Source organism: Pseudoliparis swirei, chromosome 7 (genome assembly GCF_029220125.1).
Source record: "Pseudoliparis swirei isolate HS2019 ecotype Mariana Trench chromosome 7, NWPU_hadal_v1, whole genome shotgun sequence".
Classification (NCBI taxonomy): Eukaryota; Metazoa; Chordata; class Actinopteri; order Perciformes; family Liparidae; genus Pseudoliparis; species Pseudoliparis swirei.
Window position 1 is genome coordinate 5,999,049 of NC_079394.1, and position 14,679 is coordinate 6,013,727.

The window sequence follows — 14,679 nt, forward strand, 5'->3', positions numbered from 1 at the left end:
TGTGTGTAAAGTAGGGTGGGATTGTTGCTAGTGCTTATAGACCCCTCTTTCTTACCGTGGGCCACCTTGCAGTACCATAGTCACAGGCCCCACCAGGTGGGTGACGCCACCAACCCTGACAGCAGCAGTGAGCAACTCCCTCATATGAACAAGCGCCTGCTTCCGTGTGGTGCCGCGTCTCCATCGCGTCTGCGCAGCAGACAGAAAACTGCTGCTCGACACCTAGAGAAATAACCAGTGTAAAGAGTCTCAATGTCAGACCATAATTCACTTAAACATTCCCGCAGCTATGGCAACAAACAAGATACTAAAAAAAGAAGTGAGGGATGAGTAAGAGACTTGCAGCTTGATCAGGAGTCGTTCCGATAAAGGCGAAGAGCTGACCCAGCAGAACACTATATGTTGGTTTATCACGGCTGTCCTCGTTGGCCAGAGACTGCAGCAGGGTAAATGAGCTGCTGCGATGGCTCGTAGGGTGGTGTCGTCGTCTAAAGGTTACAAATGAATTCACCTCCAGTTAACTTGCATGATTCTCAAAAATAAATGAGATCAAACAAAAAAAATGACAAATACCTTTGGGGTGCGTGCATAAACTCCAAGTCCTGGTTAGCAATCATCTCCAAGTCGGAGGGTGCTGACATGCTGCGTAGGAAGACTGGCTGCTTCACCATGGGGATCACCGTCTTGGCGTCTGATACGGATTTAGAGGCTGGAACAAAACGATTGTGGAGAAATAAGATGATAATTAAACTCACAGCCTTTGTGTCTGCCATGACTGATGTCTCGGAGCAACTCGAACAAAGCCAGAAAACTAAAACATTGACAGATGAAAATATTGACTCACGAAAATAAGGCTGTGATACAAAAGATATCTAAAAATGTATTAAAGCCGGACTCCTGTATAAGTTGCATAACTGTACCCATAGATACACAAACAAATACATTTTCAATAGTGCAAGTGTTTGACAACATGCAATTTAAACATCTAGTTAAAAAGGAACAAATCTCTAATCCCAAACCTGCTGCCCAACAAGGTTAGTTATCAATACTAAATAATTCCTCATTAGTAACATAAGATATTGCGTACCTGGACCTGGTGTGCCAGCAGGTGTGTTGGTGAGGCTTCTGCAATGTGGAGCAATGGTTACATGGAGCAGCAGCTCCGTCCGGTTCATCAGACTCTTCACCAGCGCCTTAGTTTTGGCAAGTGAGGTGCTACTTCTGACATGCATGGTGTTCACCTCTTGAAAGAACTTATCCCTGTAGTTGCATAAATGTATATTACTACACAATCTGACCCATGACATCTACTCCAAGTGCAAGGATATTTCTTTTACTTGCCTCAAACCAAGGACGACATTTTCCAGATCACTCAAATCTAGTGCGACCTCCTTCAGGGAGCAAAGTAGTTCCAGCTCCTTAATTTTGTTCTGATAAAAAAAAGAAATGATGAACATCAAAGCAAATGGCTGTGGTAATGGTATAATCTCCAGAGGAAAAGTTGGTAATTGTGTGAAGAGCAGTTTACCTCAAAGAAGTGGTAGTCGTGAAAGAAAGGAGTGTTGTTCTCCAGCTTTCCCTGTTGGGCCTCCTCTACCTCATTCTGCCACTTCTGTTCCAATTCTCCAACACTCTGAAAGTAACACCAAAGATAATTAAAACATAGAGTAACACTCCCAGCAGAACTCCAACAGCACACTGGTGATTAACGATACTCTAAAAAGGTGATTTCTCAATTCCCCATCAATAACATTGCCTGTGGCCAACAGAACATACACTATTAAAACCTTCTTCAACAGCCTAATTAAAAAATGTCAATATAGCAAATATGCATAGTGCTTCTTCAACTAATAGCAAACAAATGTAACTTCAGAGTATTCATTGATAATGTAAGAGTAAATTCTATGATATAGCAGCCTTACTGTGTTAACAGCTCACCTGCAGCTGGCGCTCCATAGCATTGATCTTCTTGAAGGTCTCCGCCATGATCTTACAGACCAGGTCGTACTCCTCTGCGTGGTCCTCGCGGTACTGGTAGTTGACCAGTGACTGAAGGGCATCCACCAGGCTGAGGTGTTTTATGACACAGGATATTATAACCTCCTCCATAACATCTGGCCTGATCACCTCCCTGACGGAAAAAATGGTTGAGGAAAAAAAGTTAGGATTTTGACAAGAAAACAAAAGGTTTTACATTGTCACTGTAATTTTAAAGCAATATCACATTCCTTATTCCATAAACAAACACAAACTAACCAACTATGGCTGCTATGAATGAGAAGAGCTACAATACCAAGAGGAAAACTAATGGTGACTACTAAAAACAGCAATAGGAATTAAATCAATAATGTCCTGTATGAACAAAGCCGGTAGACACACAAAAGTCAAAATGTTCTATTTGAAGACAGAATTTCTGATAAAAATTACAAAGTCTTCAAAGGGATATTCTGATCATCTGTAAACCAGTTTGAATATTTTATTAAATAATACAATATGTATTAAACTGTGGGCTTGGATCTGTACACTACATACAATTGCACACACACTTAGTATTCTTTACTTCTGCCTGGATTTGTGAACGCCTGGTTGGCAGCACATTATCGTTTCAGCAATGTTCTTACTTAGTTTATTTTCTAAGAACAGCAATGATGTTACTTGCATACACTGTGTACAGTGACAGCATGACTCTTACTTGATGCTGGGACGGAATTGTGGTCGAGCCCTTCCAGACACCTCTCGTAGCCTACCCATAATGCCTGGAGGGAGGCGGATACGAGGCAAGTCAAAGTAAGTCCCAGGCATGAGGCCTGGGGGTGGGACGAGCACATCAGTGGGGTATGTGAACTCCCGATCCTCCTCAATAGTGAGTGGCAGAGGGGAAGGGCTGGGTGTGAGAGCAGGAGAGATTGCACCATTCGCCTCCACCTGCCACTGACACCTAATGAAAAAGAGAAAAATTTCACCAGTCAGTAATCTTGGCTGCCAGCAGTTATATCTATAAATCACACTGACAATCAATATTAATTTCATATAACCGTGTCACCTTTGCAGCAGCTTTGAGCAGAGCAGATCTTGGCAGGCTTCCTCCTCTCTTGTCACCTCTGGCCCATTATAGAGGATGCGGAGCATTGAGCAAGCCAGCACTGACAGACCCAGGGCAAGGTCTGCCAAGAAGGGGAGGCCCCCAGAGACGTCCTCGGATGACTCCTGAAAACAAAAACAAAAACAAAAATTGCATCATCAGAATTAGCTGTTGTTTTTCATGTTCCACATTGACTGCCAGTTTGATTTAACAACAGTATGACAAACGTTTGGCACATGCCAGTGATCACACGTTTTACCTGAGCTCTGACAGTGCAGGAGAACCCCCACATGGCTTTATCGGGGGTGTTGTGTTCACGTCCACTCCTCATCTCAAAGGAAAACGTCACTGTGTCTCCTTCAACCTAAAACAGGACACAAGACAAACTGTAGCTCTTCGAGAATATATGTGCTCACAGTATACGTTTGTGTAAAACAGTTTATTTTACCTTGACAAGGTCTTTGGGCCATCCTGTCCCCAATACGCTGCGACTGCCATACCCCAGAGTGTTCCCTCCATACTCTGTTACTTTACGACTGTTGGTGTTGGGACCAGCATAGAGAACCAACTAAAATATCAGAGAATACATTTAGTGCAAAATATCCCCAACAGGTGTTTTGCTATACATGACAAATCACACAAAATGTATGTAAGCGTTACAGGGGATGATGGCTATTGGACCTGCATTGTGAGAGTCAGTACCTTGTCATAGTCATACTGTGAGGAACAGCGAGAATCAAAACGAAGGTACAGACAGCGGGCCCCTGGGATGTGTACCGTCTCCTTGAACTTGTAATTGTCCCTCACAGGGTGCACCGTCTCTACTGTCTTCCCAGCAGCCCATGGGGCAGGGATCTTCAACCCAGTCAGGAAACCAGGCTCCTCCCGTTCGTCAAGAATTCTAATATCAAGGATACAAATAAAATATTGGTTTTAGAAAACCGAGTTTGTGAGAGACAAAATAGCTGCCACTAACGTTAACCTAAGCTCTTCCATAATCATTTATTTATTCAAATGCTTAATTATCCAGCAAAAGGATCCAATAAATAATCGGGTGGATTTAATGAGAATTAGTTGTGAACATTCTCTTGGTGGAACTTCAGAAAACGTACTTGTCATCAGCAGCACGTGCCTTCGCCCCCAGCCCAAGAGAACCACTCATAGATGGAGGCTCTTCAGTGAAAAGTGGAGACTGAGTCTTTAATACTAGGGCAGTCTGGAAAACAGAGATTGGAAATGAATACTTGAATGACGACTACTTTTTCTACTCAAAAACCTTTAATTTAATGCAAGAATTGCCTTTTGGACTGGCAAGAATCCAACCTGGCTGGTGTAGAGGACCAGCTGCACCAATTGAGGCATGAGGGCGTCAGCAAGAGTGAGGGTCTGCAGGTTGGGGTGCATCAGAGAGGTGAGCAGCACTGGCAGCAAGTGGCCAAGCATGGTGGCCTTGGTTACCTGTTCCAAGCCTTTCAACCTGAACAACAAGAAGAGAGAAGGAACACATTTTATGTTAATGGTATGAATCAAAGGGGAAAAAAGAAGACACGCAAAAGGGACATGTGTAAGGTAAAACAAAGACACTGATACAAATAAAGAAACCTGCATCCATAAATGATTTATTACGCCCCCTTCTTTTCTTCGTAAAGAGGTATTCCCCAAATTTAGCGAAATCTTGTTTCACAGTGAAAAAGTGCATGAGAGCCAAATAAAAGAACTTTATGTCTCGTTGTATTTTGTGTCAGTGACATGGATTTATTATAATACAGATGACACCACAGTTAGAAGTTCACCTGGTTTCTCTGTCAGCGATGTCACTGTTAATGAGAGCTGTGGTCACCTGCTGCAGGGTCTCCAGCACTTCATCACATCCCACCAAGATCTTGGTTGCAAGGGATAGGATACTGCTTTGCAGCTCCTGAGGACCACACACACATAATATGCCCAAATTTACGTAACATAGCTTTCAAGATCTTCAATGACCATCATGCATCACGGAAGTTATACAAACACAATTTCTCATTTTTATGTTTGCATAATATAACAAACATTCTTATTTATTAGCTTAATCTGAGCTGTTTGATTGTGACCGTGTTTAGTGACAAGAAGAAGAACCACGTCCTTCGTTAGTATAGCACGGTTAACTGATATTATTATGAGTGCAATGAGCATAAATTACTATGCAGTGCAGTAAAAGAACATTAATCTCCCATTGCTCTGTTTGGTGGGCTGGTCTCTCATTGACACGTGCACAGAGATAGGGGTATTTAAAGGGGGTGTTTACCTGTACCTTGATTGTATCCCCTTGTAGGGAGCTGTCACTGTCATCGCTATCATCCGGACGGATGAGAATGGTGTTACTGAGGAGGTGGTTCTGAACAGCCATGAGGTAGCGGAGACTAGGGGAGACCACCTGCAGAGAGGGAAAACCATCTTCAGTTTGTACAAGTGAAATCTCTGATCTTTATCAACACAGATGGCATTTCGTTCTGCTGAGTCATACTGGCACAGTGGAGAGCAGCTTCTGGAAGTCGTCTCGAGCGACAGTCTGACATTTGGTAATGACGAGGCAGGATTCCCGTACTACAGTCTTGAGGATACAGTGCAGCAGCTCATCATTCAATCTGTAAAAGAAAGCATTATCTATCACTTTGTGATTCACAAGAATAGACCTACCGGGAGCTAACTTGTCTTTTTAAGCTATATGACATTTTTCTGGGCTGTTATTAAAGACTATTGGATATTATATTGCACTCTATAGTTACAGAATAGCCACTTACCTGTAGTAGTCCTCTTCTTCACTCCCAAATCTATTCTTCTGCAATTGGTCTGCCAAGTTGGTAAGGATGACATCACGAAGTTGAGACAGGCCACTGTTCCTTTCACCTGAGTGTCGCATAAAAATAGACAGAATATTAGCTACATTTACCACAAATCAGTTTGAATGGCAGTTATATTAAAATGTGTCTTTACTGTCATAGTCACCCTCAGTTAAAACCAGTTTCAGCAGTTTGTTGAGTTCAGCCTCCCCCTGATACAAAGTATTCAGGCCTGAACTACATAGACAGATAGAAAGTAAATAAAGAAAGCCTATGTGAATACCATTATGATCCCTAATTAAATTTAAGTATCACTTCCATGTATAGCCATTCCACACATCAAATCTATATATGTGGAATTTCCAACTTACCTGATGGCCAGGCACACTTCTCTCTGAATCTCTGCTCCTATCTGATCCTTCGGGGCCATGAGTAGCTGCCACAGGAGTAGGCCTGAACGACGCACACTTTCCCTATTCTGCTCTGACTGAGGATTGAAAAACCTAAACACCACCTGGACAGAACAGAGAAAAAATAGAACAAAAACAACTCAAAAACAAAGCAAATGTATGTTTTTTTCAGCAAAACTGTCCACAGCTACACCGCTAACTGACCTGGAACACCACCAAGATACAGCGGATGATGCATTTATCGCCATTGACCATGGCCTTCTCCATGATGTCACAGATGCTGCTGAAGTGACGGGCCTCTATGGGATGTTGTCTACCCAGTAGGGGCCCCAGCGGCAGGCTGTTGCTGCTTGCCGCCAGTAGGTTGAGCTGATGGATACACATAGCCCCTACATGATGAAGCAGCTGGTTGATCACCTCGCCAGTGGCCACAGCTTCCTCTGTGAAAGGACAAGTTTTACAGATGTTCAAATGTCTCACTTGACCCGATACAAAGAGCATCTGGTTGTTTCCAGGCAGTATTTATCTACCTTTGGGTTCTTTGATGACATGGCTGACACCAAGTCTATGGCACACATGATGAAAGGCTTGGTTCCCAGGATTGCACCATTGATCGATGTAATCACTGGAGCAGGTCCAGATCAAGTTGTTCAGTGAGTCATAACATGCTCCTACAAAGTCAAAGATTACAGAATGTTATGTCATTTAAAATGGCCATGCCACGTGTGGCTATCATCTGTAAGATTGACACATAAGAGGAGAATGTAACAAGCGCTGAGCTCACCTAGCCCTGCCACCTGGGCTCCCCTGCCTAAAGAACTTCCAGGCGCATCAATGAGGTCTGCACGGCTGCTGAACTGACCGTCAGCCAGGTTAAAAACCAAGCTGGACGCCAAGACTGAGCAAATAGGTAAACTTAGGTTTAGTGAATGAACTCATTAATTCTACAGTACAAATCATTGGGTAATACATCATTAATCATTCAAATATATTTGTTTTGCACAATACCTATTTGAAAACATGTGCACAGTTACACTATTTGCTTGGCAGCAAACGTGTGTGTATTTCACACTTTCAGAATATATAGTGAGTCTCTTTTTTCTTAAATGTACAGTTTCACAAAAGTCATACAATTCTTTTGGGAATGTACCCCATGAATGTTATGTTGTATATATATATATATATATTTATGTCATCGATGCTTGTGTACATGATGTAAAATCCTTTGTTTGTTTATTTTTTTAGGTCTTTGTAATGTATCTTTACAATGAGTCAAATTTAAAATCACATTATCTCTAACTTGTGAAAAGGTTATGCCAATATAAACCCCAACACTGAGGATGTCAAAGTGTCTGTGTGTGCACTCTTACTTTTGAGAGAGGACAAGCTGCTGGTACCTCCAAATAGGGAGCGTGTGGCAGAGCTCCCAGACACACCAGGAGGTGAGACCAGCATCACTAGATAGGTTCCACACACATACATCGGGGTCTTTCTCAGGGACTTTAGAGGGAGTCCACAGCTAGTGTTCACAGCTATTAAAGAGTTAAACAGAACAGTGTCACCAGAAAGTATTATAATCCATATGTATTGCACATTGAAGCACATATGATTTTTTTGGATGACTACAAGTTGTGCTGATGAATTACCAGACTGTTCCTCTTTGACAGTGTTGGTGATAGCAGAGCCTGTGAGAGCAGCCAATGTGGCAGAATGGGAGGCTCGGAAGCGAGACATTCGACTCAAGAGAAGCTCATTCAAGCACTTTGAAGACTCGCCTTCCTTGCGAGTTAGAATAACCCTCTCCTGCAAGATGTCTGCAACACACAACCCTGTCTGTGTCTGCACCATGGATATGGGAGAAGAGAAAACATCCAGGATTCATCAAGGACATACAATACACTGAAACCACTGAACAAGGGAAGGGCATATACTACTCACCGACAGGAGAAAGACATCCATGAAGACAGAGTGGCCTTTCTGTGTCTTCTCATTGAGACTGGCCGGGGACCAGACCCAGTACAGGTAGGTCCCATCTGAGCAGAGGTGCAGCGTGGTCATGCTGCAGCCCACAGGGAAGTGGTGGGCTGGCATGGGCACAATCTGGCACACCTGAAAATCCCAGTGAAGATAAGCAACTAAGAGCTGGTTGAATTGTAATCACCACATTGGACTGAACTTAGCTTTAGTTCTATTTTATCCTTCCTGACCACCAGAGGCCTTGCTTAGCACTGGATATCTTCCATCTCGCGCACACGCAGGTTGAGTCTTTATGACAACGAAGCCACCTGTGACCTCCGGCATCATCCTGAGATTAGTCCTTTTTCATCTTCTCGCTACCGAAAGCTGAACTTGTATAGGAAGAAAAAACAACTCTGAAGCCGTCGCTTGTAGCCTTGTGGCCACTGGTCGGAGTTGCGTGTCTCTTGCCCTCCAAAGAATGCGATAAGCTGTCCCTCTTAGGAGGGAATGGGGCGTTTCGAACCATTGAGCAGGACCGGTGGACGCCCCTATCTTCGGTCATCACCAGGTTGGCCACATTTACACCGTGAAGCATCAACGGGTGAGATCGACTCACATTGTTTTCTACAACAGCAGATTCCACGGTTGGCAGAGCGCTCTCGCTCCTGCTGATTGAATAAAGCGCTAATAAGGTCCGCTAGGTGTGGCTAGATTGCTACACTGTCGCGACCGGCTTTCAGTGAACAGATTGTCCCGCTGAGGCTAACTTGGTGGGATGCTGGTGAGGTTAAGTCGATGGCGATACTGATAGTGTGTTCATTGACTTGCGTAACATTGCCGCAGTTAGAGCTAGCAGAGCGTCTTCACTGCTCTACATCCTCTTTCTTTGCCTATTGGGGAAATTGACAGCTGCCTTAGCTGTCGTTCTCTTGGGCTCGCTGAACAGCCTTCGCTTGGATGCCAGGTGCCACAGGACAGTAGAGGCGTCACAACGGTGCCTTCTTGCTTCATCGCCTGGTCGGTGGTCGGAGCAGCTTTTCGTCTGTTACGGTGCACCTAAGAAGGGTTGTGCCCTTTCAATTTAGCGCCTGTCCCACTGGATAGAGGCCATTGCATGTGCCTACAGAGCAAACGGCCGTGCTCTGCCATCCGGAATAGGGAGCCATTCAACCAGGAGTGTCCTCATGTCATGGGCACAGAGGTGTGGAGGGGTAGCCCGTGGAGGATATACTGGATGTGCTGCATCCTCAGGGACATCCCGAGCATATGTAGTATCACATACTAGAGTCAACGTTGCCACCCATCACCCACGAGGTTTCTTGGGATTCCTTGTGACTCTGATGCAAGTCATCCTGTGCTAAGCACTGCATCTGGCGCTCATCCAGGATTCATAGAACCGTAGTTACATCTGTAACCCTCGCTTTATGATCAGATAATGTTGCACACAAGCATCACGACTTACACAGCCTAATGTACTAAATTCAACATAAAATACAAAATAGGCATGAAATGAAAGTATACAGTACCTGGAGAGTGAAGGGGTCAATGACCTGGCACAGCTGATGAGGCTTGGCATCAAAAGAGGAGGGACGGTGGAGGAGGCGACCGCTGCAGAACACCACCCAGCCAGGCTCCAACTCTTCATTTCGACAGTACACAAAACCCCTGCACAAGCACAGAGCATATATCTACGTGGTCTGTACGTGTACGAATTGAACAGATGACGGTGGACCTTTTTGTCACAAATCCTTGTTTACCCTATTCAGTGCTGACATTGACAACTAATTAAGAGTGTGACCTTTAAAGAAAGAGTAGGCGTACCAGTTCAAAGCTGTTGTGGGTCTATAGAAATCTAAATGTTTGCATGCAATTGCTAAGATTTGTACTAATTGCTGTAGTATGGGTCCCAATACCTTTAAGAAATGTGTTAACAGTTGTCGTTTCTTAAGAAATCAAGAAAACAAGAGATATTTCTAGCATACAAATAACTAACTCACGGGCTCAAACCTGGCACATATCTGCAAGGGAAAAAAAGAAAACACTCTCGGCCCTCTAAAAACACACTGGGATCCTCCCACCGTGTCCCCTCTGCTTACAAACTGGGACATTTGCTGCCACAGCATGGAATTAAGAGACAAAGAACACAACGCCCTTTTGTCCTTCTTTCTTCTTTTTTTTTTAAATCAACCAAATCAATAAAAGACAGAGGGAGGATGTGACATTTAAAAATGTCCAGGAAATAACACAGTGTAAAGGCATGCGCGAGTGATTAAGGATATTTTTTGTGTTAACCCTCTTTTTCTGTCTTTCTTTCTTGATATTCTCTGAATGCTGCTGAAGAAAGGCGGACAAGAAGGAGAGTCCCATTACCTCAGTGTCCCATGTAAACCAGAGCCCAGCTTGCTTATTCCTCTCCCAGAGGAGTTAGTGGTATACAGATAGAGCCCGTCCGTGGCTAGACAGCGCCCCAAGTCGGTGTCTGCAAGATACAGGGACAATGGATTCAATAAAAGGGCAACGACAGACAGACAAGTAGGGGGAGGTATGGAAGAAGTGAAGAGTGGGAGCAAGGAATGTGGGTGCTGAACAAGGTCATGGCACCTGTATGCTTTGCTTGGTTTTTCATTGAAGGGGACTGTAATGCCTCCAGACATCCCATCTAGTGATCTAATGTCAGGTTACCTTCAAATGTAAATATGTAAAGCTGTTCTATGGATATACTCCTGATCCTCTCCTGTATCCCGTGATATATTTTTTCTGAAGGTGAATAAATATCACAAAAATCAGGGCAGTATTATAAGGGGCAATATGACATGCCCACTCCTCTCTATTTGTAAACTGGAAAACAAGACATAATTCATCACTGCAAGCAAAGACAACTGCATTTTCTGAGGATTTTTAGAAAGGATTTTACCTTTACTCTCTGCTCCTCCAGCAGAATTATCAGGTGTAGGCAGCATGTCCTCAAAACCCCAGGAAACACTGTGTTTTCCCCCCAGAAGGCAGGATGGAGAGCCTGGGCCTCCTTCCAGGAGCAAAAGTCTGAAGCAGGAGAGATATACAGAGTGGTTAAATGTTGGGAAACTTACTTATATTTATCTTTCAAATGAACCAGGATACGGCCCTCACCTGTACAGGACATCTGACACAGGGAGCTGGCCCAGATCACTTTGTTTCTGCAGCAGGTGAACTGTGTGGATGAAGGTCTTCAGAGATCCCCTGGAGAATAGTTCAGCAGATTAGTCATGAGGCCGCAGCATGAAACACAAGTAAAAGCTCTTTGTTGAGTATTTCTGGAACTGCAAGTGGAATAATACTCAGCCTGAATTATGGAGGGCATACCATGTGATAAATAAAAAAAATGTTTTAATCAGAATCCATCAGATAGATTATTTTTGCACTGCGACTCTTAGCAGGGTGCAAGTGTGTGCAGTGTCCATTTACTGCTTCCCCTCATCCAAGCCTGAACTATTAACTGAAGACATTCAAGTAATTCTAGTTTCAGGGAGAATATCTATGCAAGAAGAGATCTGCTGAAATGCACTTCTGACATTCTCTGGTGCAAAAACAGCTTCAACTGGGCATGAACAAAGAAAATGGAGAGATGGATAACAAGATAATATGTCAGTGTCTGTAATGATTCCATAACTTTTCCTGCCAACAACCTGACCGGCCACCAAACATGTGTGGCAGCAAGGGAGCAAAAAAATGTTGACTTGTATATCACCAACATGTCCCAGTGTATCTGGAAAACTAGTATGATCCAGGGAAATCCTGCTATGTGCTGTCCAAGTGTATGTTTTCACCGATTCATGTTCCCCAGTCGACACATACAGATGAGTCATGTGTCATAATCCCCTTCTCCGCCTGACTCTGTAAATATATCATCAACAACTGATGTCAATGCACGTGGCTCCGCAGTCGGTTTGCTTCCTTTCCCTCCTCACAATGTGAATTTGTATAGCCGACCCCATCAGAGGTGAGGTGGAGCAAAGCTGATAGCTTTTTAATTAGCGCCCACTGTTGGTGATGAGAAGGGCTGGATGATTCCTCCCAACAAAGAGCCCCAACAGAGGCTGAACAAAGACTGGAGAGTTCTGGTTTTGACATGTCGAGATCCGGTGTCACCAGCAGAAGTCAGAGTTCAGGTAAAAATGCATGAAAACAAGCACATTCTGCTCTTTTGCAGACTAGGTGACGAACACACAAAAAGCATTGCCACTGAGTGCCCTCTAATGTAAGAATGTATGTATGTTTCAGTGACAGCTTTATATAACAGTGCAAACATCAAAGCAAAACTGCCTCAGTGTGTGTCCGATAGTTTTGTGCATTGGATCAGGCAAGATCATTTATTTAACATGTACACCGAAGAGAGAAACAGTGATGTGCTTACTTAACCGACTCTTCAATTGATTGTGAGTGGAGTTAGTACTTAAGTGTTTTCCCTAATAAGATACTTTCTTCACCCCTGCATCTTGACCAGTGCGTACGGCTCCCTCCTCACGGTTGGACACGCATGTGAACCGAGGATTAATTACATAGTTTAACATTAACCATCTTAGTCTGAAATAAAGTTTTACTGCCAATCTTTATCAGCAATATTTCATAAATGATGCAATCGGGACATTGGCATTTCTGTTTTCTGTTCGCTGATCCATGATAATGTTACACTGTGAACACCAAATCAGTTTTTAAATTGATAACATTGAGAACAATGGTCACTTACATCATGATACATTCAGGCTATGTTCAGTGAACATTGGTATTGGCCAATGGTAAATTAGAACTTTATCATATGTTCACATGTTATCTTGTAAAAAATGTAGTGTTACTTATGAACTTCAATAAATAAAATTGTTTGAAGGAGAAGATGAAACGATATCAGAGATGAATTATGTATATAATATATATCTGTTTAACTACCTGACAGTCTAAGCAGCTTATAATACATCATTAAAATACAAATGACAGTATTTGTTTTAGTCTAAAAAAAAAAGTTATATTTCCTTATTGTGTGTTTTTCTGAAGGAAAACCTGTAAAATTTACAGTTCTTGTTACTTGTGTATAAAGGAAAAACAGGCTTTCTGTGAAGTGTTTGGCTACTCTATTAACCTTTCACCGAATATTGTTGGTTCAATACATTTTCTACAACCGAGGGTTCCTCAGAATTAGGATGGGCGACAGCAAGGAGTAAATGCATGGCCTCACCTGGCACAGGCAAGTGCTACAAGTGCAGCAGCAGCGTTCTCCCTCTGTCTGTGTGTGTGCAGGATCTGCGTATGAGCTTGTGCCTGTGGTTGGCCTGACTCGTTGGCACCGTCTTCCAGCCATGAGCAAAGCAGCCCCTCCAGGCCATTGAGGCAGTCAGCGGGCTCTTTGCTGAGGCTGAGCGGCTGGCAATCCCGGAGGCAGGACAGCAGCACCTCTGCTGTGACACCGCAGAGCGCCGGGTCACTGCGAGTCTGAGACTGCAAAAGGGGAAAGACGAGCAGCAGACCGACACGGGAGGTGAAGGGCGCCTGCTCAGGTTGCTGGAGCAGACCTTGCCTTTTGAGCAAGGCCAAGGTCTCCTCGTCAGCTCCTCCGGTCCCTTCCCGATCCTGCTGCTCCTCCAGGGCGAGCTGCCGTTGCGCCCCCCACAGGCCACGCAGAGCATTGAGACGGTACTCCAGGAGGCGTGCATATGCATTGCTCTGATTCCCACAGACGGCACGCAGACGCTCGGCGAGCTCCACTGGGTTCTTCGTCTCAAATGTTAGAATCTGGAGGACACGGGAAGATAGCAGAGACCAAAAGAAGGGAAAAAGTTTACTTCCACAGCAGTCGAAATTGTGACAATTTGTCTGCGCTTTTTAGAAAATAATAACATTTAGGGATGGCAGACATACACACTGGCCTGGTCTCTCAAATGCTAATCAATTTTTCCACTCTAGAGTGAATTTTCACTCAAAAATATGAATCCAAATATAAAATAAATACAAAGCAGAGGAAATTAAAATGTAACTGACATTGATTTGAATTTGGGGTTCTGTTCTACTTCACCTGATTTGCTTGAACAGCAATATGATAATAAAAAAAACTGTTAGATTGGCGTCTTTCAACAAAAGAACGGGTAGGGATGGTCTACCAATCAGCAGATTGAAAAAAACAGTTTGTTAACATGGTATCTTACAATGTAGGCTAATATGCAATCAATGATGTTGTTAAAACTTTGTTAATTATGTTTTACATGGCGAGAATTCATTGGTAGAACTTCCAGTATTTCCACAGTACAACTATGCATCACCTCCACAGAAGTGTCTACAGTTCCATGTACTGTGAAATAACGCTAAGCGATAGAGCGGCGCATTTGGGATATCTATCACGAGTGCAAACAATGTGCTTCATGTGCACTTAGGCAGCATTGCA

General features: G+C 43.6%; 1 protein-coding gene across 3 annotated transcripts in view; it reads right to left on the reverse strand.

Moving 5' to 3' along the window:
• Positions 1 to 14,679, reverse strand: part of LOC130196314 (probable E3 ubiquitin-protein ligase HECTD4) — a 36,955-nt gene that overhangs the window by 18,873 nt on the left and 3,403 nt on the right. The window contains exons 2-32 of one of the 3 annotated variants that reach the window (XM_056418335.1): positions 13,480 to 14,033; positions 11,400 to 11,489; positions 11,185 to 11,312; positions 10,641 to 10,749; positions 9,797 to 9,935; positions 8,250 to 8,420; positions 7,958 to 8,150; positions 7,682 to 7,843; positions 7,096 to 7,209; positions 6,842 to 6,982; positions 6,516 to 6,751; positions 6,273 to 6,415; positions 6,068 to 6,138; positions 5,863 to 5,968; positions 5,586 to 5,706; positions 5,373 to 5,495; positions 4,876 to 5,000; positions 4,382 to 4,559; positions 4,195 to 4,298; positions 3,785 to 3,983; positions 3,531 to 3,650; positions 3,342 to 3,446; positions 3,044 to 3,207; positions 2,693 to 2,938; positions 1,939 to 2,131; positions 1,529 to 1,633; positions 1,342 to 1,430; positions 1,088 to 1,260; positions 574 to 709; positions 344 to 488; positions 56 to 222 (exon numbers count right to left, since the gene is read on the reverse strand). In XM_056418335.1, coding sequence (XP_056274310.1) covers positions 56 to 222; positions 344 to 488; positions 574 to 709; positions 1,088 to 1,260; positions 1,342 to 1,430; positions 1,529 to 1,633; positions 1,939 to 2,131; positions 2,693 to 2,938; positions 3,044 to 3,207; positions 3,342 to 3,446; positions 3,531 to 3,650; positions 3,785 to 3,983; positions 4,195 to 4,298; positions 4,382 to 4,559; positions 4,876 to 5,000; positions 5,373 to 5,495; positions 5,586 to 5,706; positions 5,863 to 5,968; positions 6,068 to 6,138; positions 6,273 to 6,415; positions 6,516 to 6,751; positions 6,842 to 6,982; positions 7,096 to 7,209; positions 7,682 to 7,843; positions 7,958 to 8,150; positions 8,250 to 8,420; positions 9,797 to 9,935; positions 10,641 to 10,749; positions 11,185 to 11,312; positions 11,400 to 11,489; positions 13,480 to 14,033 — 4,850 coding nt within the window. Of the gene's footprint in view, positions 1 to 55; positions 223 to 343; positions 489 to 573; positions 710 to 1,087; positions 1,261 to 1,341; positions 1,431 to 1,528; positions 1,634 to 1,938; positions 2,132 to 2,692; positions 2,939 to 3,043; positions 3,208 to 3,341; positions 3,447 to 3,530; positions 3,651 to 3,784; positions 3,984 to 4,194; positions 4,299 to 4,381; positions 4,560 to 4,875; positions 5,001 to 5,366; positions 5,496 to 5,585; positions 5,707 to 5,862; positions 5,969 to 6,067; positions 6,139 to 6,272; positions 6,416 to 6,515; positions 6,752 to 6,841; positions 6,983 to 7,095; positions 7,210 to 7,681; positions 7,844 to 7,957; positions 8,151 to 8,249; positions 8,421 to 9,796; positions 9,936 to 10,640; positions 10,750 to 11,184; positions 11,313 to 11,399; positions 11,490 to 13,479; positions 14,034 to 14,679 lie in introns of all 3 variants that reach the window. The other 2 variants (XM_056418336.1, XM_056418334.1) reach the window with 2 other exon arrangements.